The sequence below is a fragment of the Podarcis filfolensis genome (assembly GCF_964270895.1).
Source record: "Podarcis filfolensis genome assembly, chromosome: 12".
NCBI lineage: Eukaryota > Metazoa > Chordata > Lepidosauria > Squamata > Lacertidae > Podarcis > Podarcis filfolensis.
In genome coordinates, this window is record NC_139614.1 from 5,078,105 (window position 1) to 5,103,255 (window position 25,151).

The following is a 25,151-nucleotide window of genomic DNA, read 5'->3' on the forward strand; positions in this document are numbered from 1 at the left end:
GCAAAGTGCGATTTAGCGCTTCTGTGCATGCGGCAAACCTGGAAGTAACCCATTCTGGTACTTCCGGGTTTGCTGCGGACGTTCAACGAAATGGACCCTAAACGGGGTGGACTCAAAACGAGGTACGACTGTATTAGGGTCATTTGACGTGGAATGACCCTAATAGCTTACCCTCTTGTGTATGCACAGTGGGGGGTGGGCAAATATGATCCAGAAACAGAGAGGCAACACTGTCAAGGAACTGCCATCGGAACAGGGAAAGGAGGTAGAGGGGCCGTTGAGATACAGGGATCCTCCGAAAGTCTTGCGAAGCAGTCCCTCTTCGTGTGGTGGGGAAAGCCACGCCTCCAGTGGGGAAGAGGGAAAGGGATCAGGGGATGCTACTGGGAACCCCAGCAGCGCTCCTGGTCAAGCCGGCCAGGAGGGAAGCACGCCTCTTCCGTTGCCCACCTTGCGCAGAGGGGTAAAGCACAAAGAAGGAAGAAAAAGGCTGGGGGTGACAAAGTTCTTATGTTGGGGACAAAACCAGAAAAAGCCACTCCCGGATTCTGCTAGCGATTGAGGCAGACATGAACTTTGGGGTTCCGCACTGTAAACAGTTTTTGCACCAAATAAAACCTGTAAAAGACAGGTTGGAGTCCTGCCTGGTTACTCGTGAGCAACCACCCCTGCCATCTGACACAACACATTTCAACTGCAAGAGCGGAGGGAAGGAAATGTTCTGCACCTGGCATGGCACTGACAGGGACGTGGAACGGAGAGGATGGTCTCTGCTCCAGACTCCCGTGGTGTGGATGTAACCATGGAGGTGCAGCGTAAGCACTGCGGCCCGTTTTGCCGCCTTGCCCTGCCTGATTGGAGCAAGATTTTGCCGAAATCGGCACTGACACCAGTACTGCTTCTGCATTGACGTGGGAGGTGGCAGGGCAGGTGGGGCACCCAAGGAGCTGCTGCCACCTGAGGCAGCCGCCTCAGCCTGCCTATGAGCTGAGCTGGTTCTTGCATATTAAGGTCACAAAAACCCCTCTTCGAGGTCAGGAATTTTCCACCCAAAACACATAAAGCACACCAACATAATTAGGAATGCTAATACTCAACTGGTCTTAACCAATATGTCTTTTCTGAACTAAACTTGAGCTATAACTTGTGCTGCTAGAGTTTCAGTGGCCCAAAGGAATGGAAGTAATGAATTTCCTTTTTGCATTCCAGATACTGTTTTTGTATTTGCAAAAGTTTGGTGTGTCAAAACCGACCAACGAAATGAATTTCCAATGTCTCTGTCAGGTATCCCAGTCAACTACTGTAAATCTGAATTCCTCTTAAAAAAATTACGACCTAAAACTGAAAAATTAATTTATTTTATGTCTAAAATTACAATATGTGCCAAAATAATTGAATATTTAAAAATTCATATGTTTGCATTTATATGCAAATTTATTTTAAATGAATTATAATCCAATTACACGGAAATTAGAAACATACTTAAAAACATGCAAAAAAACAAAAATCTCTCAATTTTGAGGAGAACAGCTACAATTCAAATGTTGTTTCTAGCAAGTTTTCTATTTTTATTTCAAACTTTACAAATCCTTCTTTCTGATAATTTTTTGAATAAATGGCAATTTACAGTAGTGGATTTTATTCTGTCCCTAAAAAAAAAAAGGTAGACTAAATTAATCCTTTTGTTCTACAGAGCTCAATCTGATGATGAGGTATACCATATATATATATATATATATATATATATATATATATATATAAATTTATATTCCGCCCTATACCCAGAGGTCTCAGGGCAGCTCACAGAACAAAACCAGAACACAAAACCCCAAAATATATAATCAAAATAAAAACAAAACTACAACAAAATAAAAACTACTCTGCACCCTATAATCAATGGGGGACCAAATTAACACTGGGTAGACACTGAAATCAGACTTTCTAAACATCTCTTGTTACAAGCTCTTCCATTTAAGAACCTTAAACCAAATCTACTGTACTCAGTCTACATGCCTATTTTATAGCTTTGTTTTTCATATTTTAATTGCCTTCTGTTGTTAAGATTGTTCACTTTGTTTTATATACAATATAAAATGAAACAATGAAAAAACAACAACCCAGAAAAAGGAAATGGAATTTCCAATGCGATTTACCTTGTAGATTTTGCAACGGCAAAGTCATGATGCCTCCTGCTGCAGCTGCGGCCACCAGCCCTTGGATGTTGGTGAGATTAGCGGTAGGCAAAGTCAAGACCAGTCCTTGCTGGCCCCCCAACTGACCCGCCATGTTGAAAGGAATAAGGATAGGTTGATTCAGTGCTGGCGTGCCTCCTGGCATCACCCCTGCGACAGCTGAGGCTAGCTGCTGCGCCGTCAGTAGTGGCTGAAAGGAGACATAATTATCATATTTTAACATATTACAAAAGAAAGGCATAACAGCAAGGCTGCAGTGGTTTCACTAGAGCAGCCTCCTCCAACCTGGTGCCCTTCTGATGTTGTTGGACAACTCCCATCAGCCTCAGCCAGCGCAGCCAATCTTCAGATATGACAGGAGTTGCGTGTCAAGGTCCCCAAGCCACCCCAATAAAACACAACTGACACTTGATTTTAGTTTAAGGTTTTTGGCATAATTTTGGCGACAACTTTATTAAAATTACAAACAATATGAGTGGTTGCTTAGGCATTGGTTGCGACTATCTGACCCTGCATGGGGACAGACTGACGAAAGTCAGAAAGGAAAAACATTTTGGGGAGAGAGACGGGACTGGGCATCATGCCTCACCTCTCCCCAAATGCTCCCAGGGGCTCTTGCGTGGCCCTAGCCCCTTGACAGGTGTTCGGACAAAAGCATGGCAAGCCCCTGGGTTCCTTTAATGGAAAACCCTTGCAGCAGCATTGTGGAGGGGCAGGCACAGCCAATCCATGCCCCTCTACCAATCATTCTCTAAACCAATGCCTAACCGCAACATTACAAGTTGTGACGATTTGCTACGCAGTAGGCAAAAACCAAATGGCACCAGCCAATCAGCCAAATGGACAAATTCCTACCGGGCCCCAAAAGCAGATGACCCCATGACAGGCATAGTAAGGTCAATGCGAACAAACTAGGGAGGGTGGGCTGGTGATCCAATGCGCGCAGCAAAAAGAGAAAGCTCAACGCTGCGCGCAGGATATTTAAAGGCTATGGCTGTCAATCACGAAATGGCAACATTCAAATCTCCCCAGCAACAGAAAGCACATGTTAACAGTGGCCAAATTCCTATCCCGCCCAGCAACAGTGGGTGTCTTGCTAGCCCCCACCGCAACACGTGCTCTCCATGAAGGAGAACACGCTTTGTAGTCTAAAAGCTCTGGTGGACACCATGTTGTGCAAACTGACCCAGAGCCTGTGACCTGTGATTTGTTTTAGATTACTGACTACAATCACAGGGCGTGGGGCCAGCAGCATTTAGAAATGCTGGATCATTTAGATCAGGCACGTCCAACTCCCAAGAGACTGTGATCTACTCACAGTAGACCGGCTGTGATCTACCCATTGTCATTGCCAGAAGTTGTTGAGGTTTTTTTAGGGGAGGGTTGGCCAATGGCGATCACTAAACTTCATACCTGGGACACCTCTGCGATCTACCGGTAGATCACAATCTACCTGTTGGACATGCCTGATTTAGATTAACTAGTTAAAAACACTTTTAATTGACTGAAAAGGTGTCCCAATCAGCCAGCAGATATAGATACAGATGATATGGATACAGCTATAGATACAGACATTCTTTTTCACTGGGATTAAAAAATATAGCTGGCAAGTGCCTTCTCAAAAGAGGCTTTCTCTCTTTTCCATTACATTGGGAGGAGTGCCTCTTCTAAGACGATGCCTCCCACAAGAAATTTATGTGCCATCTAAAAACAAAGGAAAAAATGCTTCTGGTATCAGAAACATTGTTTTTACCCATATGCAAGTTTCGCTGATTAATCAACTAAAAGTAATATGAACAATCAATTTCAATTTATCTGATAAATTTGCAGCGAGTTTATATAATAATTTATGAAAGGAAAAAATCAGTGCCTGAGAGCTTTCTCAGGTAAAGCTTTCTAGAGAAGGTGTTGATGCACTACAACTTTAATGCGCAAACAGGCTTCCAAGTAAATATTTCGTACTCCATGTGGTCATTGGCCAAATGGGGGCCCCTGGTGGTCTAGGTTTGCCCCGCAGGCCAGAGAGGTTCCAAACCCCTGACGAAAACACTTACTGTAGGTATCCAATGATATTTTAAAATGCAGTAGCTATTTGCCAAATTTGGTGATAATTAAAGCCTTTGTTTAAGATTTGTAAATCACTTTTCAAACAAAATGCTTCCCAAAGCAGTTTAGACACATCCAGCATACCAGTAAACCCAACTTGACCTAACAACCAAAAATAAGTTTGTTGGCCTGGTTTTTTATACTAACATTCCTTCAATCATATTCTCAAGGTGGTTTTCAAAAGAACAAAGCAATTAAAATGTAAATCCAGGGCTGTTCTTTGTGTTTGCTTTTTGCAGAGGTATTCTGCAACAGTAATAGTGCAATAATAGTACATTAGTAGAGGATTTGTACTGAACATCATTCCACTTTATTAGTTGCTTCCCCAATATGAGCACATTATGGCTACTTAAGAGGGCCGCTTCTGCACTGCTGTGCAACAGAAGTGGCCCAGAAAATAAATTGGAACATCTGTGGCATAAACAGTTACAGGATTTCAGCAGGAAATTACAGAACTCGTATTTATTGGAAACAAAGAAGTATGTCCGCTCCTAAACATTTACAGGTGCAAACAGTACTAAAAGTGAGATCATATATAACTGTCCCAATACAAATCATCGCCAAAGCACAACAAAAAGGACATCTGGATGGACCGACGGTTGTTGCGTAGACAAAATATAACTAAATTTGTACCCCCCGAAAAAGCTCAGGACCCATAACCCATAACTCAGGATCTATAACCCACATGGAGTTGTTGCTCCACATATACTTTAATACTGTGAAGAGCCCTGAGATCTGCAGATGAAGGGTGGCATACAAATTTAAGAAATAAAAATAATATAGATCTGATTTCTGGCAGTGAGGGCTGCTCTACAGGCTGTCCCTTCTCATGAGTAAGCAGATCTGTTCAGAGATCAGAGGAAGTGTGTTCCTCTTTGCTGCTCTCAGTCTCTCTTTAGGAAAAATATACTCTGCTCCTTTACACTCACAAACGCTGATTTGTTGATTTCCTCTAAATTCTTTCCAGATTCACATCCATAGCATATACTAGACCAGGTTCGGTAATATGGACCCCACCTGTGCTCTGAGCTACACCATCTAGAATATAAGTATTGGTTGCTCTTGAAAGGACAGCTCGATTAAACCCAATCACTGAACATTTCCTAAGAAACAAAGCCAAACAACTCTTTTGAGCTGGCATCCCCCAGTGGGCAGATCTGCAAAAGCTGCCGACTATAGTTCTGGGGGTGCTACTCTGACTGGCTTTGGCCCTTCCAGGTCATAGACAGAGGTCTCGAGCATCACATGCAACTTGATGGTTTTTGTAAAAAATAAATCAACAATGCCAAGCATTGAACATGGGACCTTTTGGAGGCACAGTTTGTGCTGTACCACTGAGGCAAAGACCCTCCCCAAATATGTAAAGCTTCATGAATCTGCATGTAATCTTTGTGCAGGGGTCATGCTAAAATTGCTGCATAGCTCAATTTTTAATACAAGTGCTGCCAAAGCAAACACAAATTCTCAGCAGCTTTGTCAGACTAAAGCTCGAAGGATTCTTAGGAGGAACTTGTGGCAGTTCAAATGGCACCAGCCAATTTAATTCTCCTGTGGAGATATGCTCAGAAACTGGGGGCCAGAATGTCTGCCAGCTCTTCCCTAGCAGCCTGGCTCAGTCACTTTGTAAACAGAAACCCTTCAAATTTTTACTTAGCATTACAGCACAATCCACATAAATACTTGTTGGCTCCCAACTAGGATAAATGTAATTTGAAACAAAGTCTGTGCACAACACACACAACTGTCAAACCCAAACTGTTGAATCAAACTTACATTAAAAGTCCATTTAGCAGTTTCACATCAACTCAGGCTGTATTTAAAGCAGAAGACTGATGTGAGGCTCCAGTAACTTAAATTAAGGAGCAAAAATCCCTAGTCCAAATCTGAAATTTGGCTTGAAAACTGTACATAGATTTCTATCTTTTTTAAAAAATGAGATGAACAAACTCTCTCACACATGCACATACACACACATTTTAAAAATGTTAATTGCTAAGCATACATTTCAAACAACAGCATGCAGCCAAATAATTCTACTTTATCCAGTTAGCTGATTGTTAATATTTGCTTTCAGAAAAGCAAATTTTATTTCGAGTCAATGATAGAAACTGACCTGGGGCCCGACAGGGAACGCTGGATGGGACTGACTGGGTTGGTGCTGATCAGATGTGCTTGTATCAGACAGTGCTGTGTTTCCTCTGGCTCCTGGAATTCAAAGAAAAAGCTCTACCTTAATATCTAGCCTGGGGACTAGCACATTACATTTTGCTGTGATGTCACATAGCATCAAGCTGAAAATGATATGCTAAAGCGGTTTATCAATAACTCAAGCGCTCAAATCACTTATCAGCTGCATAAATTATGCTAACATTCATTCAGGCCAGCCTACTCACTCGGAGGGAGATACGGAAATCTGACAGCAGTGAAACTGAAGCCATCATCAACACAGCTAATGTGGACTGCATTATACATCCATTTACATAAAAAAAAAAATCGCACAAGCTCTCTGCAGGGGAAAGAGCCTTTTTTTTTAATGCTAAAGTGAGCAACAGCTATCCTAATTTCATAGAGCAAGAATTAACTGGGCCAAAGTAAAGTGACTTCTACTGTTTATCTCTGTGAAAGAGTAAAATATCCGTAAAATATCGCGGTGCAAACTAGTGGATCCAAGGCAATTGGACTTTGCACAGATGAAGAGCCAGGGTTTGGGACTAAGAGTCAGCCTAGGCTCTACAAATTTCACAGAACAAGAGACTAGAGGTAAAGGGTCTTTTTAAAATTGTTTGAATGCTCCTCCATATAAATGCCCCAATATCTAGACAATAGAGGAGTATAACAGATAGAGGGCTAGATTACACTTTCTTACTACATGCAATGTACCATTCATTTGGGGGAAGCGTTTCAATTAAGTTACTGTATTTTTCGCTCTATAAGACGCACCAGACCACAAGATGCACCTAGTTTTTGGAGGAGGAAAACAAGAAAAAAAGTATTCTGAATCTCAGAAGCCAGAACAGAAAGAGGGATCGCTACGCAGTGAAAGCAGCAATCCCTCTTGCTGTTCTGGCTTCTGGGATAGCTTTGCAGCCTGCATTTGCTCCATAAGACGCACACACATTTCCCCTTACTTTTTAGGAGGGAAAAAGTGAGTCTTATAGAGCAAAAAATACGGTACTTCTCTGGCAGCAGGATACATTGCCATGCCACCTCAACTGACTAGCATGTTCTGCACAGATTGCAGAATAGTTTTAAGGAGGGCCAGCCCAAGACATTGGGGCACCTGAGGCAAGCCACAAAATAGCACTGACACCCCCCTTCCCTGCCACCAGAGAAGAAGGGGTGAGTAATGATCTACATCAGGGAAAATGGCGGGGGTGACGACACTGAATCAACCCAATGGAATCAAAGGTCTTGGGAGGGGGAAAGAGGGTCTGCTCCGAATTGTGGTGGGCAGGTGTACCATTTTAGAGGCGGCATTGCCTTCAAGGAGTGCACAGTCACAGCCACGGGCACCCCAGCAGAAACAGCAGACGATGCATTCCTGGGAGGCCAGATCTGCTGCCTCGTGGAAACTGGCACCCGAGGCAGTTGCCTCACCTTGCCTCCTGGGTGGGCCGGCCCTGCTTCTAAGAGACGTGGAACCAAATCCTTGCTCTGGAACAGACTGCCCCAGTTCCTAAACCCGCCCTCCAAATGCTTTGGACTACAACTCCTATCATTCCCAGCCTGTATGCCTAAAAGGTAAAGGAGCCCTGACAGTTAAGTCCAGTCGCGAACGACTCTGGGGTTGCGGCGCTCAACTCACTTTACTGGCTGACAGAGCCGGCATTTGTCCACAGTTTTTCCAGGTCATGTGGCCAGCATGACTAAGCTGCTTCTGGCAAAACCAGAGCAGCACACGGAAATGCCATTTATCGATACCTATTTATCTACTTGCACTTTGACGTGCTTTCAAACTGCTAGTTGGCAGGAGCCGGGACTGAGCAACGGGAGCTCACCCCGTTGCGCTGATTCGAACCGCTGACCTTCTGATTGGCAAGTCCAAACGGCACAGTGGTTTAAACCACAGCACCACCCGCGTCCCCAGCCTGCATGCCAATCGGGACACTTGGAGAGTATGAAATAGTTACCTGCATGCCACCAAGTTCCTGAAAGAAGGTCTATGCAAGCTAGAAGCTGGGCCTCAGCCCGTTGTACCTGGCCATAGTGCTGATCAGCTGAGTACCCTCCACCTCAACACCTAGGAGTGCTATTGCCAATCAATCTGACGAGAGCCATACTTCCTCTAGCAGCTAAATTGGGGTAGGAATATGTACCCATCTGTCGATGCAGTTCAATATCCACTTAGAGATTACATGCACAAAAGCCTGCTTCCAACTTCTTATGCCTCAATAAGTAGGTAGGGGTGTGTGCATTATTTCTGCAGGTGAATGGCTATTAGTAGCAAATAAAAAATAATAATAAATCAATGAAGCAGGAGCCGGCCTGTTTATTGTTTCTGGGGCAGGATGCATGAATGCATATGGCAAAGAAGCGACAGCAACACAGGTGCCTGTGTATTCCAGCAACAATATTTAGGATTTCTGCCAGACAGTTTGGTGTAGATTTTGTTTTCTGTGGTTTTACTGATGGCTATAGAAATGGAATTCTAACTCAACCTTAATAAGATCCTCTCATCCCACCCCACGTTTGTCCTATGAATAGCAAGTGCAAGGCAATTCAGAACTATTTTATTGCCACGCCATGGTCTGTGAAGGAAAAAAAAGGGATCTGATTCTGCCATACTTATAAATTTTAAAGAAGGTATTATCTGCTCATTTAAAACAAATTCTTCTATATATTCTCCAAGGGGACAGACTTATAAATAATGTAAATGTGAAAGAAATACATCACCACATTAAGGTACAAATAAAATAGACTGCTACATATTATTCAATTGACTTCTATCTCTATAGCAATGTGTCAATCTTAACAATATTTTATATGGGGATTAAGCAATAAATGCAGAGAATCATTAGGCAGAAACCTGGGAATCTTATTAATTTGTAATTTAAAAAAAAACAAAAGGAAGTCAGAGAGGCACATTGGTTTGGGAATTCTTACAAGTGTTGTATTGAAATTCTTACATTGATTTAGAACAGGTTAATAATAAAAGCATGTTGATGTTTCTATAAAATGAACAGTACCAACATTGATATCACATTTAATGTTCTTCCTCTCGTTAAAAAAGAAGTTTTTAAATGTATATGAACTCCAGAAGCTGGCTATTACATTTGTTTTAGGACATACAGTCATCAGAACATTAATTTTAAAATAAAACCAGTGCAATTGTACATTTCCGTTCAGGAGAAGGGGAGCACACAGTCACCAAAGAACAAACAGATCAAGCCAAAGTTCCACCCAGGATTAAGGGCAATAGCTTAATAGAGGAAAAAGGCATAGTCTTATTGGTATTTGCCACTTAGGGGAAAAAAGTAACACAAAGTAGAAATACTAATACATGCAACCTCTTTATATGGCTTACATATGTTGTGGCAATTTCAACAAATTCATATCCAAATTGCTCAGGTTATGTCTGTCAAAGTGCATGCTGATGTGGTTCAGCGGCTAAGAAAATGAATTGCAAGTCATACAATTCCCTTTTTTGCTTCTGCCATGTTCTCAGTAGAGTCCTCTTCAGACAATCTTTGCCCATACAGTGGTACCTCGGGTTACATACACTTCAGGTTACAGACTCCACTAACCCAGAAATAGTGCTTCAGGTTAAGAACTTTGCTTCAGGATGAGAACAGAAATCGTGCTCCGACGACGCGGCAGCACCAGGAGGCCCCATTAGCTAAAGTGGTGCTTCAGGTTAAGAACAGTTTCAGGTTAAGTACGGACCTCCGGAACGAATTAAGTACTTAACCTGAGGTACCACTGTACACAGAATATGTATGGGGGTGCGGGGCGGGGGGAGACATGGAATCCCACCAGGAAGCCCCACCATATGTAAGTTTGATTTGTGGGATCACCAGTCTCATATAACCAACATGCTTAAGTCTAATTAATGCATGAAGGGGTTAAAGCCATAGAGTAAGCTGTCCTGCCAGGCTTACCTAGGTCACTCCCCCTCACCTTGGGAGAAAATAGGTAATCAAGCTTATTGTTGTACCTCAGTCTACCTGAAAAGCTCAGCGTGTAAAGAGGTCTGAGATGGCTGCTCTAAGCTCAGACTACATGGCGCTTTCAAGTGTTCTTATACCAATAATTTAGAAACTTTCACCCCTGCAATGAAGCCAAGTTTTACTGCCTGTGTTTTCTGACTAAAATATGGAAAAGCTCATGAACTTGACCTTTGGAGATTTTGTAAGTAAACCATTTTTAACTTACCAAATGTGTGGTCTTTTTCTATGCTAGGGGAAGAGAAGACTACTTTGGAACTTGCAAGGGCATATTTTAAAGGTCTAATAGCCTATATTTCCACGCTTTACTTTGCTGCACATTTTATTATTTTAAATCTCTGCTGGGGTTCTCTCGCCAACCAGTACTTGCCCCAAACCTGGATCTTGGTATCCAGGAATTCTCCTTTTATACCTGTTTGTTCATTGCCAAGCAACAAAACTGACAGTCCGAACTTCTTGTGTTTAAACACTGCATAGCCAAATTCTCTCCACATCATCTTAAACCTTTAAAAGAAGCCACGAGTAGTATTGGAGGCAGGTGTCACTCCTCACTGCTCATGTAATGACACTATTCTCCGTCTTAATTCTCTGCTGCTTTCACCCTAAGGATCAGTTTGTACAACGAGAGGTTTTCAGTGAAATAATTGCAACAACCAGGTGAGCTTTGTTTCATGAAAGAGACCCAAACTGACCCTTTTGGATTGTCTAGTATAGAGTCATAGATCTGGGACAGACATTGAAGGCAATCTATCCACCTCAAGGCTCAGTGCAGGAACTACAGGGCAGGATTCGACTGTATCATCCTTCATGCATTGGTTCTAGCCCTGCAACAGAAAACATGTCTGCTCCTTCATGAAGGTCCTTCAAATGTGATTCACAAACAAGTCAATTCACATATTAATTATCATCTGATGAGCTTGTCGTGTTCTTCTCCACTGATAGGTGCTATAGGCACATGTTTAAAAGGCCGCACCTCTGTCAGTTAAAATATGATGGAAGTTGCCAATTTCAAACTGGTGATCATCACATGAAATACAGTAAACACATAATTAGGCAAATCCTTCCTTGGGGAGAAAGAAAGATGTTAGCAAAAGGCTATTCAGATGTTAACTACCACATTCACATATAATCACTGAGAAAATTGATTCTTCAGGACTTATGCCCATGAAAGATGACAGCATTATTCTGATTATTTACATCAACTGGCCTTGGTGTAGCCTTGGCAGCATTCCTGTTTTCTCCTGTAATGAAAGTAATGCATGAGCTATAAAAAATTAGCCCACTATTCACTTCTCAAACACCTTCCTCAATCTGTCTAAAAGTAATGGGCCGGTCCACACGTACTAGTTCAGGGACAACCTACATGGCGCCCTTCAGATGTTATGCACTACTACAACACCTACAATTGGCCGTGCTGGCTCAGGCTGATTGGAATTGTAAGTAAAGGTAAAGGGACCACTGACCATTAGGTCCAGTCGTGGCCGACTCTGGAGTTGCGGCGCTCATCTCGCTTTATTGGCCAAGGGAGCTGGTGTACAGCTTCCGGGTCATGTGGCCAGCATGACTAAGCCACTTCTGGCAAACCAGAGCAGCGCACGGAAATGCCGTTTACCTTCCCGCCGGAGGGGTACCTATTTATCTACTTGCACTTTGATGTGGTTTCGAACTGCTAGGTTGGCAGGAGCAGGGACCGAGCAATGGGAGCCCACCCAGTTGCGGGGATTCGAACCACCGACCTTCTGATCAGCAAGTCCTAGGCTCTGTGGTTTAACCCACAGCGCCACCCGCGTCCCAAGATTGGAATTGTAGTCAACAGCATTTGGAGGGCAGCACATTTTCCTTCCTCGCTTGATCACTGAGATATCAAGCGATGGCTTTCAAAAGTTATTGAGCCATCAAAGATCAAGCCCCGCATGCAGAGCCGTCATGTGACTTCTTCCTTTAAACCCAGGGTTCATTAGCTGTGAACCATCAAGTGTCAAACAGTGAAGCAATGCACATGGTTGTGTGAATCAGCCCCTTGTCTAACTCTGTGTTTCTTAGCACAGTGCAAAAAAAGCTAAAAATCACCTAGTTCCTTACTGAACCTAAAGCACCCCCCCCAGTGAATTGAGCAATGACTTATTTTATTGTTTAACAGAATATAAACAAATCATTTATTTGGAAGAAAGCAAATAATGTAGAACACCATTTTCAGTGCTTATACAAATAAATTACTGTCAGACCTTAACTATAATATTAGTTCCAATAATTGACAAAGTGTGTCCATTTTTAAACAGTTCTAGTTTTCTAGTTATTGTTACACCTTCTATGTAACCCACCCATTGGTTAATTTGTCTAACTGTGAGATCTAAACACCTCAATAACCCACACAGTCATGATTATTCCATTTATGAACCCTCGTAATTTTTGCTGACATTAATAGATTCATAATTAGAGATTTTATGAACATCTGCTTTTAAAAAAATAATAATCCAATGAAATAAAAAAGGCAAAGGTCTTAATCCCTATCCTAACCTTGAAGTTTCTGATATTGTGGTCATTACGTTTCCGAGCACAATTCAAAGTGTTGATGCTGACCTTTAAAGCCCTAAACGGCCTTGGCCCAGTGGACCTGAAGGAGCATCTCCACCCCCATCGTTCAGCCCAGACACTGAGGTCCAGCTCTGAGGGCCTTCTGGTGGTTCTCTCATTGCAAGAAGTGAGGTTACAGGGAACCAGGCAGAGGGCCTTCTCGGTAGTGGCGCCTGCCCTGTGGAGCGCCCTCCCATTAGATGTCAAGGAAATAAACTATCCAACTTTTAGAAGACATCTGAAGGCAGCCCTGTTTAGGGAAGTTTTTAATGTTTGAAGTTTTATATTGTTTTTAGTGTTCTGTTGGGAGACGCCCAGAGTGTCTGGGGAAACGCAGCCAAATGGGCGGGGTATAATAATTATATAATTATAATTATATATAATTATATATATATATGTTTCCAATAATCATGTGCCATCTGGCATGCCCACCACATATGAAGTAAACAATGAGATGCACATAACCAACATTTGTGGCTCTGTGGAACGAACGGCCCCAACTGAGATACATCTCACTCCAACTTTTTCTTCTTTCAGACAACAGGTAAAAACCCATCTTTTTCACCAAACCTGCAGTGACAGATTAAAAGTCATTTTATGTGTTTTTAATTATGCTATATATGGAATTTATTAGAATTATGTTAATGCTTTTGTTTGTTACATGTTATGTTTTTATATAATTTAATATAGGATCAATTTCAACGGGATTACTCGAAGCATGGCTTTGTTAACTGTCATTTTAAGTCTAGATCCAATTGTATATTTTTTTTAAATTTTAAAATATTTTTGTCCCATCCTTCCTTGATTCGCACCGATGGCTGTTTATGCAACAAATAAGTTACCAATTATACCAAGTGAGTTCAATAACAATAACATTTCTATTATGTCATTGACGATCTATTCTGTCATATATGATCTAGTTGCAGGGGTTGGACTAGAGTTGGAGTCCCTTCCAACTCTAAAATTCTACAATTCAATAATAATAATAATAATAATAATAATAATAATAATAAGCGAGGAAGCCAAACAAACAGAACCACCAGCAGCAAAAAAGCAGTAGGCTAAGATAATGCTCAATAAATATCCTTTTAAAGACAAGGTACCATAAATGAGAAGTTCTTGCCTCCATTTCCCATCTGTCTAATCTCTAAAATTAAGCATATGTGATGACCAGATTTACACAGAAGAAGGCAATCCTTCTTCTGGGTTCAGATGTTCAAGTTGTTAATGCCAAAACCAGAACTTTGAACTGTTCTCAGAAACAGGCATGATAAAATTTCAACAAGCAATTTGGGGCTAGGATTCAGAACAAGATTCTTGAATATATTCAAGAGCTTTAAAAATGAACTTATTTTTAAAGCATGTGCTTTGGATACTTTTTGTACCTCACAGTTATAACCAGAGACACAGCTGCTATGAAGGCAGAATTAATAATATGTGGGACCCTGCATGCATTCTGCTTTTCACAGAGGTATTTTAGCATGAAATTTGGCATAACCTTAAATGGCTGTACTTCCCAGTGCACAATATTCAAGGGGACTCTGGTTTGAAACTCAGCACCTGATTTGTCCAGCTCTTTTTCCAAGCCAGTTTAGCAATGCCTGGGAAACAGCATACAATTTCATGTGTATGAATGAGGCTTTACACAGCCTCAATATGAGATTATTCATGCTGGCTTTCCAGGATCAAAGAGGGATGTATCCTCCCGACACCCATATCTCTTTCACTCATGCACTTGTACTTCACTTAGCCTCATAGGCCCTCCTCCTAAGCTACCCACCGTATAGGAATTGCACCAGAAACAGGTTTTGCTTGAAAACCAGAAGAATGGCCAGAAGAAGAATTGTGAGTTAAGAACCAAGAAAATGCAGCAAAGCAAGAATTTCAAGCTGGCTGGGAGCTCCATTGCATCCAGCAGTCCTGGTGAAAATTTATTCTCTGCCATTTATTACTGTCTGTGAGAGCATAGGTGAAAACACCCAAGAATGAAAACCAGAGCCACAAAACATTCAGATAAGGCCATGATTCTTTGTTTACTTGCAGTGCTCTCTATATGAGCCAAATGGGAAGTGTTTTCTATAGGAGAAGGAAAACTGATTCTAAAACTCTGCTGCCTTGTGGGATATCTTTGGGAGAAGAAAAGGCGAAGTAAACCCTACACAAATCTAGAGTCTAAAACGTCTGGATGGTGCTTTTTATACCTCCTTCCAGCAACTCCTGCAGACTAACTGGTGCCAAATGTATCGGTCTGCTTTTCCTTTAACAACATCAGTGAGGCTGAGAAGGGGGTCTTGTCCACTGGGTACCGCCAGAGGTGCACTCCATTGTCTCTCAAGAGAAACAGATGCCAACAATGAAAACTACAATAATAGTGACTATTATTTGGTACTTAAAAAGGAAAAGGACGCCTGACAGTTAAGTCCAGTCGTGAACGACTCTGGGGTTGCGGCGCTCGTCTCGCTTTACTGGCCAAGGGAGCCGGCATTTGTCCACAGACAGTTTTTCCAGGTCGTGTGGCCAGCATGACTAAGCTGCTTCTGGCAAAACCAGAGCAGCACACGGAAACGCCATTTATCAATACCTATTTATCTACTTGCACTTTGACGTGCTTTTGAACTGCTAGGTTGGCAGGAGCAGGGACCAAGCAACGGGAGCTCAACCCGTCATGGGGATTCGAACTGCCGACCTTCTGATCGGCAAGCCCTAGGCTCAGTCGTTTACACCACAGCGCCACCCATGTCCCCTATTTGCTACTTAGACATCAACAGTTGAAGCCTCAAATTTGTTGCTGTCCACTCTTCCTGAGCAAAGAAACTCCTCTACAGCTGCTTGATCAAGTCATAGCCACCACTACGGGCTGCTTTGACTTATTCTGGCTGCTTATATATGAAACTGCTTGGAGTGGTCATTCAGAGTTTTGGAGCAAGTTGGCATCAATAGGCTAATGACACTCAGCTGTATTTCTCCCCAACACCTGAATGTTAGGGAGAATGGAGAGGCCAACCAGTGCTTGGACGCAGAGACGAGATGGATGAGAAAGAACAAGCTGAGTTGAATCCTAGCAAGAGAGAGACACTGTGGGTAAATGGTTGCCATGTATGAGAACTTCTGGATGTGCTTGTCAGACCCCTAAAGGAGAACGTTCTCTATCTGAGAGGGTTCTGGATCCAGCTTTGTCACTGGAGGCCAAGGTAGCCTCAGCAACTAGAAGTACCTTTCACCTGCTGGTACATCAGCTGTGACCATTCCTGGACCAGGAAAACTTGGTCATAGTAATTCATGCATTGGCTGCACACACACACACCCCCCTAGCATGCCAGTGCAATGTGCATCACAACACAGCTCCACTCCATCTCTCTTCTATTTAGAGGCTGATGCAAGCTTTACATTCATACATCCATACTGAGCACAGGGGAAACGAAGGAGAGCTATTCTCGGGATGATCCTGTATGCTAGACATTATCAAATTAAAATGTCCCTGAATGCATAAAGCATTCAACAAACCAGATTCAATCTTTACTGGCTGGAAACTAAACAGGACCCTCTACTTTTATCATTGAGGCCAATCCCAGCTTCCTGGCAATTTGAACTACGTGATACACATTTTTGTCACGTTCACACTTAACACTTTTAGGTGTTCAGCAACCCCTTTGCTCATTACTATTTCGTTCTCTCATTTCCACGCAGCAGTCTATTATTTACATTTCCAACCCCACATCTTGATTTATACAGTTTTGCAAAATAAAAACGCATGTTCATATTGGTGCATCTTGTATTTTTACACTCTAAATGAGAGCTGAGAAGCAAGGTCACTGCATGAAATGGGAAGAGATATCATGGTAAAATCATGTTCCTTATTTAAAATAATGGGGATACAAAAAGGGGAGGTGTGAGGAGGCCAAGGAAATAAGATAATGAGTTAGGGTTACAAAAATGGATTTGTTTTTACTCTTCTTTTTCTTATTTTATGTATTTTTCTATGTTTTTTTATTGTATTTCTTTCTTTTTATATGATTTTTTAAATTTATGTTTTTGTAAAACTTCAATAAATATCTTAAAAAATAATAATAATAATAAGCTGACGCCCCTTCCCCCGCCTCTCCCCGCCACCCCCACCCCCCTGAACGGTGCACAAAGATCCCTCCGTTAATGGTGCATGCATCTTTTATGAACTGGACCCTGCCCATTGTGGGTTGTAGTTTCTTTGCTACTGAATGCATTAGCACACATATAATCATATTAAGGTCACAAAGACTCTATCAATTTTCTACGAATTCATACAATATTTCTTTTGCTGTTAGCACTGCTGCATATAGTGGTGATAAAGGTTGCCTATTAGAAGTTGGACAGTTGAACACATTATTATTTTATGTTGGACAGCTGATCCCTAACTAAACAGGGCAGAAGACGCTCTAAATTAAACTTCCTTTCTTTCCATTCCTGCATCCTTACTAAATGCCAAAGGGGGAGTATGTTAAAAGAACATCTATTATTTGGAGCAACTGCTACTATTTGCCTTTTAAAAAATATCACTAGCCATCAATTTCTCATGAGGTTCTTCACTTAATTTATATATGTTTTCATCTGATTATAAAGTAGAAACGATTTTACCTTTAAGCAGAGTTGTAATCCATGCTGTAATCCTTGCAGGGTTTACTAATCCCAAATGTTGACCAGGCTCATCTCCCAAGATTAGCTTCTCTTACTTAAAATAATAATACACCTAGTAGATCTAAACTACTGATCTGCCATTTAGCCTCATCAATCAGAAAACATTGGAATCAGTCTTTCATAACTCTTTACCTAGAACCATAAGTTCCAGAAATTTGCAAAAGGCAAGGAATGCTGAGATTCTTTCTAGCCTCCCTAATTGGTTTCCAAATAGGGTTGCCACCTTTGTTCTGGCAAAATATGGGACAGGATGGCGGGGGCTGGGGGCAACCCCCACCCCCCCCAATGCTGAAATGACTTCAAAGCAAGCCATTAAAATCTATTGTGGCCTAACCGGATGGCCCCTCTGGAATTTGTCGCACCCACACATGAATTTGTAAATTTGTCTGTGCTTTGCTACCCAGAGCTTAAATGGATGACCTTTCACATACCCTTGCACACATGTGCAGAACTTTACAGTGATACATGCAGGCCAGGGCAAAAAATAAACAGGGGGGCATATTCTGATGTGGGGATGAACTATGTTCCACATATTAAATTTATGAAGGAGAGAAAATAATATTAGGGGGCAGTGGGGAGGGCAAGCCTTGTGGGGAGATACTTCTCCCCCAAACTCCTCTCTCAAACATCATGTGGGGCTTCTGGGCTACACTGACACAAAACCGCTTGTTTCTAGAGACTCAGAACTTGTAGTTCTCTGAGGAGCAGGGCCCAGCACTCCCAGGCTGCAGATGGCCACCTTCACCCAGCCAAAGCTTCAGGGAACTGAACGCAACAACCTGAAAAGCTTGCCCTGGTTTGCTCCTCTTTAGGGGTGGGATGAGGAGAGGCAGCGAGGAGAAAAATGGAAAGGAAGGAAGTGAGAGGTGGGGGGGGAGAGAGAGAGAGAGAGAACAGCAGAATACAAACTACATCCTGTATTGAATCAATACAGGGCATAGGATTTTACACTGAAATAACGGACAATCCTTTATTATACAGGACAGGTGGCAACCCTGTTCCCAGGGCAAACAGGCATCAGCACTGAGAACCCTGATCTTAGAGCAGGGGTAGGCAAACTAATGCTTTTGAATTCTGGTGCTGGAAGAGACTCTTGAGAGTCCCATGGACTGCAAGAAGATCAAACCTATCCATTCTGAAGAAAATCAGCCCTGAGTGCTCACTGGAAGGACAGATCTTGAAGCTGAGGCTCCAATACTTTGGCCACCTCATGAGAAGACAAGACTCCCTGGAAAAGACCCTGATGTTGGGAAAGATGGAGGGCACAAGGAGAAGGGGACGACAGAGGATGAGATGGTTGGACGGTGTTCTTGAAGCTACCAACATGAGTTTGACCAAACTGTGGGAGGCAGTGGAAGACAGGAGTGCCTGGTGTGCTCTGGTCCATGGGGTCACGAAGAGTCGGTCACGACTAAACGACTAAACAACAACAAGGCAACCTAAGGCCCAGGGACTGGATCCCGCCCAATCGCCTTCTCAATCCGGCCCACAGACGATCCTGGAATCAGCGTGTTTTTACATGAGTAGAATGTGTGCTTTTATTTAAAACACACCTCTGGGTTATTTGTGGGGCATAGGAACTCGTTCTTTTTTTTTCTTTCCAAAATATAGTCTGGCCCCCACAAGGTCTGAGGGACAGTGGACCGGCCCCCTGCTGAAAAAGTTTGCTGACCCCGGTCTTAGAGCAATGAAGCAGGATTGCGTTTCCCCTCCTCAAAATTATGACCATTCCTTTAGCAAACTGCAACCTTTTACTCAAGTGGCTGGGAAGGTGCAATATATATATATATATATATATATATATATATATATATATATATAATATTCAACCAACCGCTAGAACACACAACTTAATTAAGTTTGGGTTCTCTGGACTATTTGCATTTATTTTCAAATATTTGCATTTATTTACACATACACGTGAACCCCCCCCCCAGCAAACAAATGACATTGCTCCCACATCAGTTCTTTAGGCGACAGCTAGCCCCCAAGTTGCTTTAAACTCAGCTCCTTGTGACTTTCTCAATCTGTGATGCATTGTTCTTTTCACACACAGAGAGACACCCCCACCCACTCTGCCCCCACCCCTTGCTAGAGGACTGAAATCTGGATGAGTCATCTTTTTTGACCATCACCTAGCCTTCTGGAGCCATATTAGCTCCCATGGAGACACAGCAACTGAATTTTAAACGCCATATTTTTGTCAAATCCAGGTACTGCCTCAGGTCGACCCACACAAGGGCAACCCACCCTGATAATCCCAGAAATCTGATAGGAAACCCACAACAAGCCCTTTTGGAGTCAGAAGGCAGAGCGGGGCTTGCTTAAATCAACAGATAAAATAAAGTACTCATGGGTAAAAACTCTAGTCCATGCTTGAAGTGGCACTGGCGGCGACAGTTGGAGAGCTTAGTCATAAGGAATCCATTCTGCTAAGACCCAAATCATTATCAATTCAGCTACTTCAGATTTTGGCTCTGAAGCCCCAAAGCTGTTCACAGGAGGCATGAATCAAGATATTAGCTTAGAAGCCAATGAGCAACCTTAAAAAAACCCAAAATATTTAATTGGTAGAAGGGTTAGGAGTGCAGAAGAGGGGCTCTACCCTGGAAAAAATTAGCATCTTTTCCTTACTGAGTTGTGTTTTCACCAGAGTGTGTTAAGCTGTGAGAGCAGACAGGAGATAGTGCTTTATGAAACTCTCTCTCTTGGTACTTAGTCCACTATTCTGGTCTTGCTTCCAGCAGCGTTTTTGACAATTTCCTACTCTGCTCTGTGGTTTTTATGCAGCCCTACAGGGCGGCTGAATCAAGAGTCTCATTACAGGTTGTTCAGCTGCTCAGACTTTGCTGAGACTCTTAAAAGAGTAGCCCCACAGAGAGGCATACAGTAGGAGCCAAGCAGTGAGCTAAGGGGATGACAGCAGTTTTGGTCTGTAGACATAAGGCCAGGCTTTAAGATCAGATGAAATTACAAGCGGAAAAGAAAGAATAAAAATAGAAAACCCTGCTACAAATGAACATGCATATAGCATGCATTGTGAAATGTTTGTGTTTGCAAAAATTCTGATACACCCAGCCCCCCTCGGCAAGACCTCAACAGCACGATACCTATAGCAAAGATCTCGTGAAATGTCTCAGCAGGGCAAGTCATTATTTCAAATGAGAGCATTGGCTTCTATCTGTAGCAACTCATGGTATATTTGTGGCTGAAGATTGTGTGTGTTTTTGACTGAAATTAACCTGTGATTCTGTTTGCAATACAAAACCCACCAAAGGAAATGGCTGTGACAGAGCTTGACAAAGGATTCCCATATCATGTCAATTTAGCTATACTGATGCAGTTCCTAGGGAAATAGTTCACATGCCTGGTTTGAGAATATGAAAAGCAACACGCACCCCCATACAACATGTCTATTCTAAATTCAAGAAGAAAAAATGTACTGAATGAAGAAAATAAATGCTAATTTGTGTTTAAATATTGGGGAAACTGGAATTAATAAATTGAGGAACAGAAGTATTAGATCTTAAGGCAGCATAAAGAACAGAAAATGTAATAAAATATATTGTCTGATCTACAGGAAAATCAAGAAGATGTAGGAATTTTTACATATCAGCCCATGAAAATACTTGCCTTGAAATAAGTATGAGTTCAATAGGACTTAATCCCAAGTAAGTGTGAACTGGATTACAGCCTCAGATTGATTCAGTCTGATTGCTTTTATAATGCATAAAACTTGGTGACATGCTGAAAGATCATCTCCAAACATCTTCTTTATGGCAAAACCTTTCCATAATAACATGCTGTGCGGATAGCATGTATGCAAAACAATTCAGGTCACCTACTGAGTCAAAAGTGACTGACAACTGGCAACTGAAAATGGCCAGGCTGTTCAATACCTACCAATCTTTCAGAGGCAAAATTAGGCGCACTGGTTCTCCCCTGTTCTCACACCAAATCATGTGGCTTCCGTTTACCTTTTCCCCTTCTCTGCCCACAGTCAATTGCTATGAACAGCCTGTCTGCTCCTGCAGCCTTTCAAAGCAGGCTGCGCTAGTAGGATATTGGCCATAACAGTTTCCTATTTATTAAAATAATTGTGGGTACGGAACCCTTAATCTTACAATGGATTTATTTATTGCATTTATAGTGCACCTTTTCCTCCAAGGAGCTCACAGTTGCATATATGGTTCACCATCTGACCTATCTTAATCCCCACAGCAAGGGAGGTAGGGAAGGCTAAGAGGCAAGTCACTGGCCCAAGGTGAGTTTCATGGCCAAGTGGAGATTTGAACCCTGCTCTCTCGGGTCCTAGTCCAATAGTCTAACCACAATGTGGAGTAGAAAAAACAACAACCATCATTTGCTATCAATAGGAGGAAAGAAGTAAATGTCATTTTCTGTCTGTGTGTCACATGGAACATATCCCACTCTCAGGGGCGAACTGCATGTTAGGAATCACTGGTGACCTGGGGGGGTTGGGGGGGACTGCCTTTGACAAGGGCACATTCTGAGCATAGAAATGGGTAGGTAAAGGTAAAGGAACCTCTAACCGTTAGGTCCAGTCGTGACTGACTCTGGGGTTGCGGCGCTCATCTCGCTTTATTGGCCGAGGGAGCCGGCGTACAGCTTCTGGATCATGTGGCCAGCATGACTAAGCCGCTTCTGGTGAACCAGAGCAGTGCACGGAAACACCGTTTACCTTCCCGCCAGAGTGGTACCTATTTATCTACTTGCACTTTGACGTGCTTTCAAACTGCTAGGTTGGCAGGAGCAGGGACCGAGCAACGGGAGCTTACCCCGTCACGGGGATTCGAACCGCCGACCTTCTGATCGGCAAGTCCTAGGCTCTGTGGTTTAACCCACGAGAGGAGTCATTTAACCCTTTCCCCACTCAAGTCCCCACACCCCACAATCAGAAGCTTCTTTTGCCTTTTGGAGGGCTTCAAACGCAGGCAAAGATTTGCTGAAGAGCCAGGGCCGTCTTAAGCATATCCGACGCCGTGTTGCAAAGATCCTTCCGGTGCCCCACCCCCCGTTTCCCAGAGTTGTTGACCTTTTCCCAAGGCTCTGCGGGGATTGCTCTCCTCCCACGGAGGCTTGGGAAGGAAGCTGCATACCTGCCAGCCATATGGTTGACTTGGCACAGCTGGTGGGCATGCAGGAGGGAAAGGGGAGGTCACCGGCAAAGCCACGCAGCTCCCCCACTCGCTGGGGGTGCCCCTGAGAGGCCGGCACCCTGGTCCAATGCACCAGTAAACCCAATGGGAAAGACGGCTCTGTTAAGAACATAAGACGGGCCTGTTGGCTCAGGGCAGTGGTTCATCGAGTCCATCATCCTGTTCTCACAGTGGCCAAGCAGAAGGCCTTAAGCAGGACTCTTCCCTGCCATAGTTTACATCAAATGGCATTCAGAAGCCTACTGGCCCCATCAGCGGAGGCAGCACATTGGGTTTGTAGCCACGGTGGGCTGTGTTAGCCTAATCCTCATTCAAAGCCTTTCAAACCTGTATGAATGGATTCCATTGCAAACTACACACTGTGTGCAGAAGCACTTATTTTTGTCTGTCCTGTCATGGCACCCACTCTGTGGAATAGTTTGCTTGGGAAAAATCCATTTGAACGGCATCGTTATATATTTCAGGCCAGGTGTTTAAGACCTTTCTTTATCTGCCAAGCATACCCCTACCCTCCGCTTCCCTGCTTTTACAGTGGAATTATAATTTTCTGTGTTGTGTTTCTACGGCTGTACTTAGTTAGGTTATTTTGAATTAATATTCAATACCAGTTTGGGTTAATAGAATTAATTCTTACTGACATGCTGCCTGTTGCCTTGAAGTCAAGGAAAGGGATCTAAGAAAAAAGTGAATAAATAACTGTGAAGAATCCTATATTTTAAATATTGGGTTTTAAAAGGAATTTTAAGCTATGCCACTTGCAATTCATTCTCTTAGACAGCAATCTTAGACACAAATACTAGGTCTTGAGGCCGACTGAACACAGTAGAACTTACTTTTGAGTAAATAGGTATAGGATTGTGCTGTAATTATAGTAATGCAGTAACTGCAAAGCTCAATTTGTAAACTAGTGTGTGGTTGTCTATATATTGTTAGTATATTAAACAAGTACCCCTTTTGCTCATATATAAACTCATTTTTAAACATTGATATTTTTTGACGTTCCTCTGAAGAGCATCTGTGGAATACTATGGCAACTCCCCAAATAGCAACAATGGATGAACACCAGCTTGAGAAATTCATGTCTATATTATTTATGAAGCTACAATTCTCCTGTAAATAACCCAGTTGTTAAAATGATATGTATCTATGTAATTGAGTCTTCTGTATACAAATAAATAAGGCTTTATTGCAATGTCAGAAGTTAACAGACCAGTCAATAAAATCAATAACTCACTTTTTCTTGCTTATATATCTACCTTTTCTCCACCTTTCTTGTGTCCTCTGTTTGTTCTCATTACATATTAACACTCAAAGGATATATTGTGCTTATGTTACTGTTTATTAAATGGCAATGAGCAAAAGAAGACTTAGGAATCACAACCTCAGCAATTTAATAGACAGCCTATTTGTTGTGTGATTTCATGTATACCTACTGGAGATATACAAGGAGGAGAGAAAATGTCTCTCTTGATATATCAGAGTGCATGATACTTTTTAATATGAATGACTAGATGAAGGTTTAAATAAATTAGGTTCATGTTGATACACTTAGCTAAAAGTGCTTCAGGCCTGTATTGCATTATCCCATAACTGCTGTCAAAACAGTGCTGCCAGATTACAGCCTAGCACCTCTACTGCAAGGTTGTGTCAGCAGTTCCGATTATAAACTAGGTTTTTTCAGAAGTTTCTAACTTAGCCATTAAAAAAACTAAGCCTTTAAACTGTATGCATATACGGGAGTTATCAAGATAAGGCCTATACAACACACATCCAATTAGTTGGTTCTTTCAGTATAGGAATCCGGATATTTGTATAATTTTTCACAATGCCTTTTACACATGTATTAGTAATAATGATAATGATGAAATACCATATTTACGCAAATCTAATGCGCCATCAAATCTAATAGGCACTCTAATTTTCGTGACATAATTTGGCCAAAAAAGGTGTGCATTACATTCAAGTAAATACGGTAATCTTTACTAGTAGTAATGTCAGATGCCATCAATAAGAAGGCTTCCTGGATCAGGGAGGTTTGCCTCCTGCCCCCAGCCCTGGTTTTTAAATTAATTCTATTTGCAAATTTCAGTTCAGAAAAAGGGCATCAACAAAACAAAGAGCTGAGAGGGAGTTGGCATACAACTTCTGGGTCATGTGGCCAGCATGACTAAGCAGCTTCTGGCGAACCAGAGCAGTGCACGGAAACGCCGTTTACCTTCCTACCAGAGCGGTACCTATTTATCTACTTGCACTTTTTGCATGCT

At 42.3% G+C, this 25,151-nt stretch overlaps 1 protein-coding gene and 1 long non-coding RNA gene across 3 annotated transcripts in view; one reads left to right on the forward strand and one right to left on the reverse strand.

Annotated features, from left to right (window-relative positions):
• POU6F2 (POU class 6 homeobox 2) overlaps window positions 1-25,151 on the reverse strand; it is a 314,592-nt gene that overhangs the window by 147,747 nt on the left and 141,694 nt on the right. For both annotated transcript variants that reach the window (XM_083577989.1, XM_083577990.1), the window contains exons 3-4: window positions 6,412-6,503; window positions 2,154-2,382 (exon numbers count right to left, since the gene is read on the reverse strand). In XM_083577989.1, the coding sequence (XP_083434115.1) occupies window positions 2,154-2,382; window positions 6,412-6,503 (321 nt within the window). The remainder of the gene's footprint in view (window positions 1-2,153; window positions 2,383-6,411; window positions 6,504-25,151) is intronic.
• Window positions 64-24,087, forward strand: LOC310745622. Its single transcript, XR_014540238.1, has 5 exons — window positions 64-122; window positions 1,210-1,284; window positions 10,698-10,742; window positions 21,288-21,378; window positions 23,898-24,087. It is a non-coding gene; the product is annotated as an uncharacterized lncRNA (long non-coding RNA).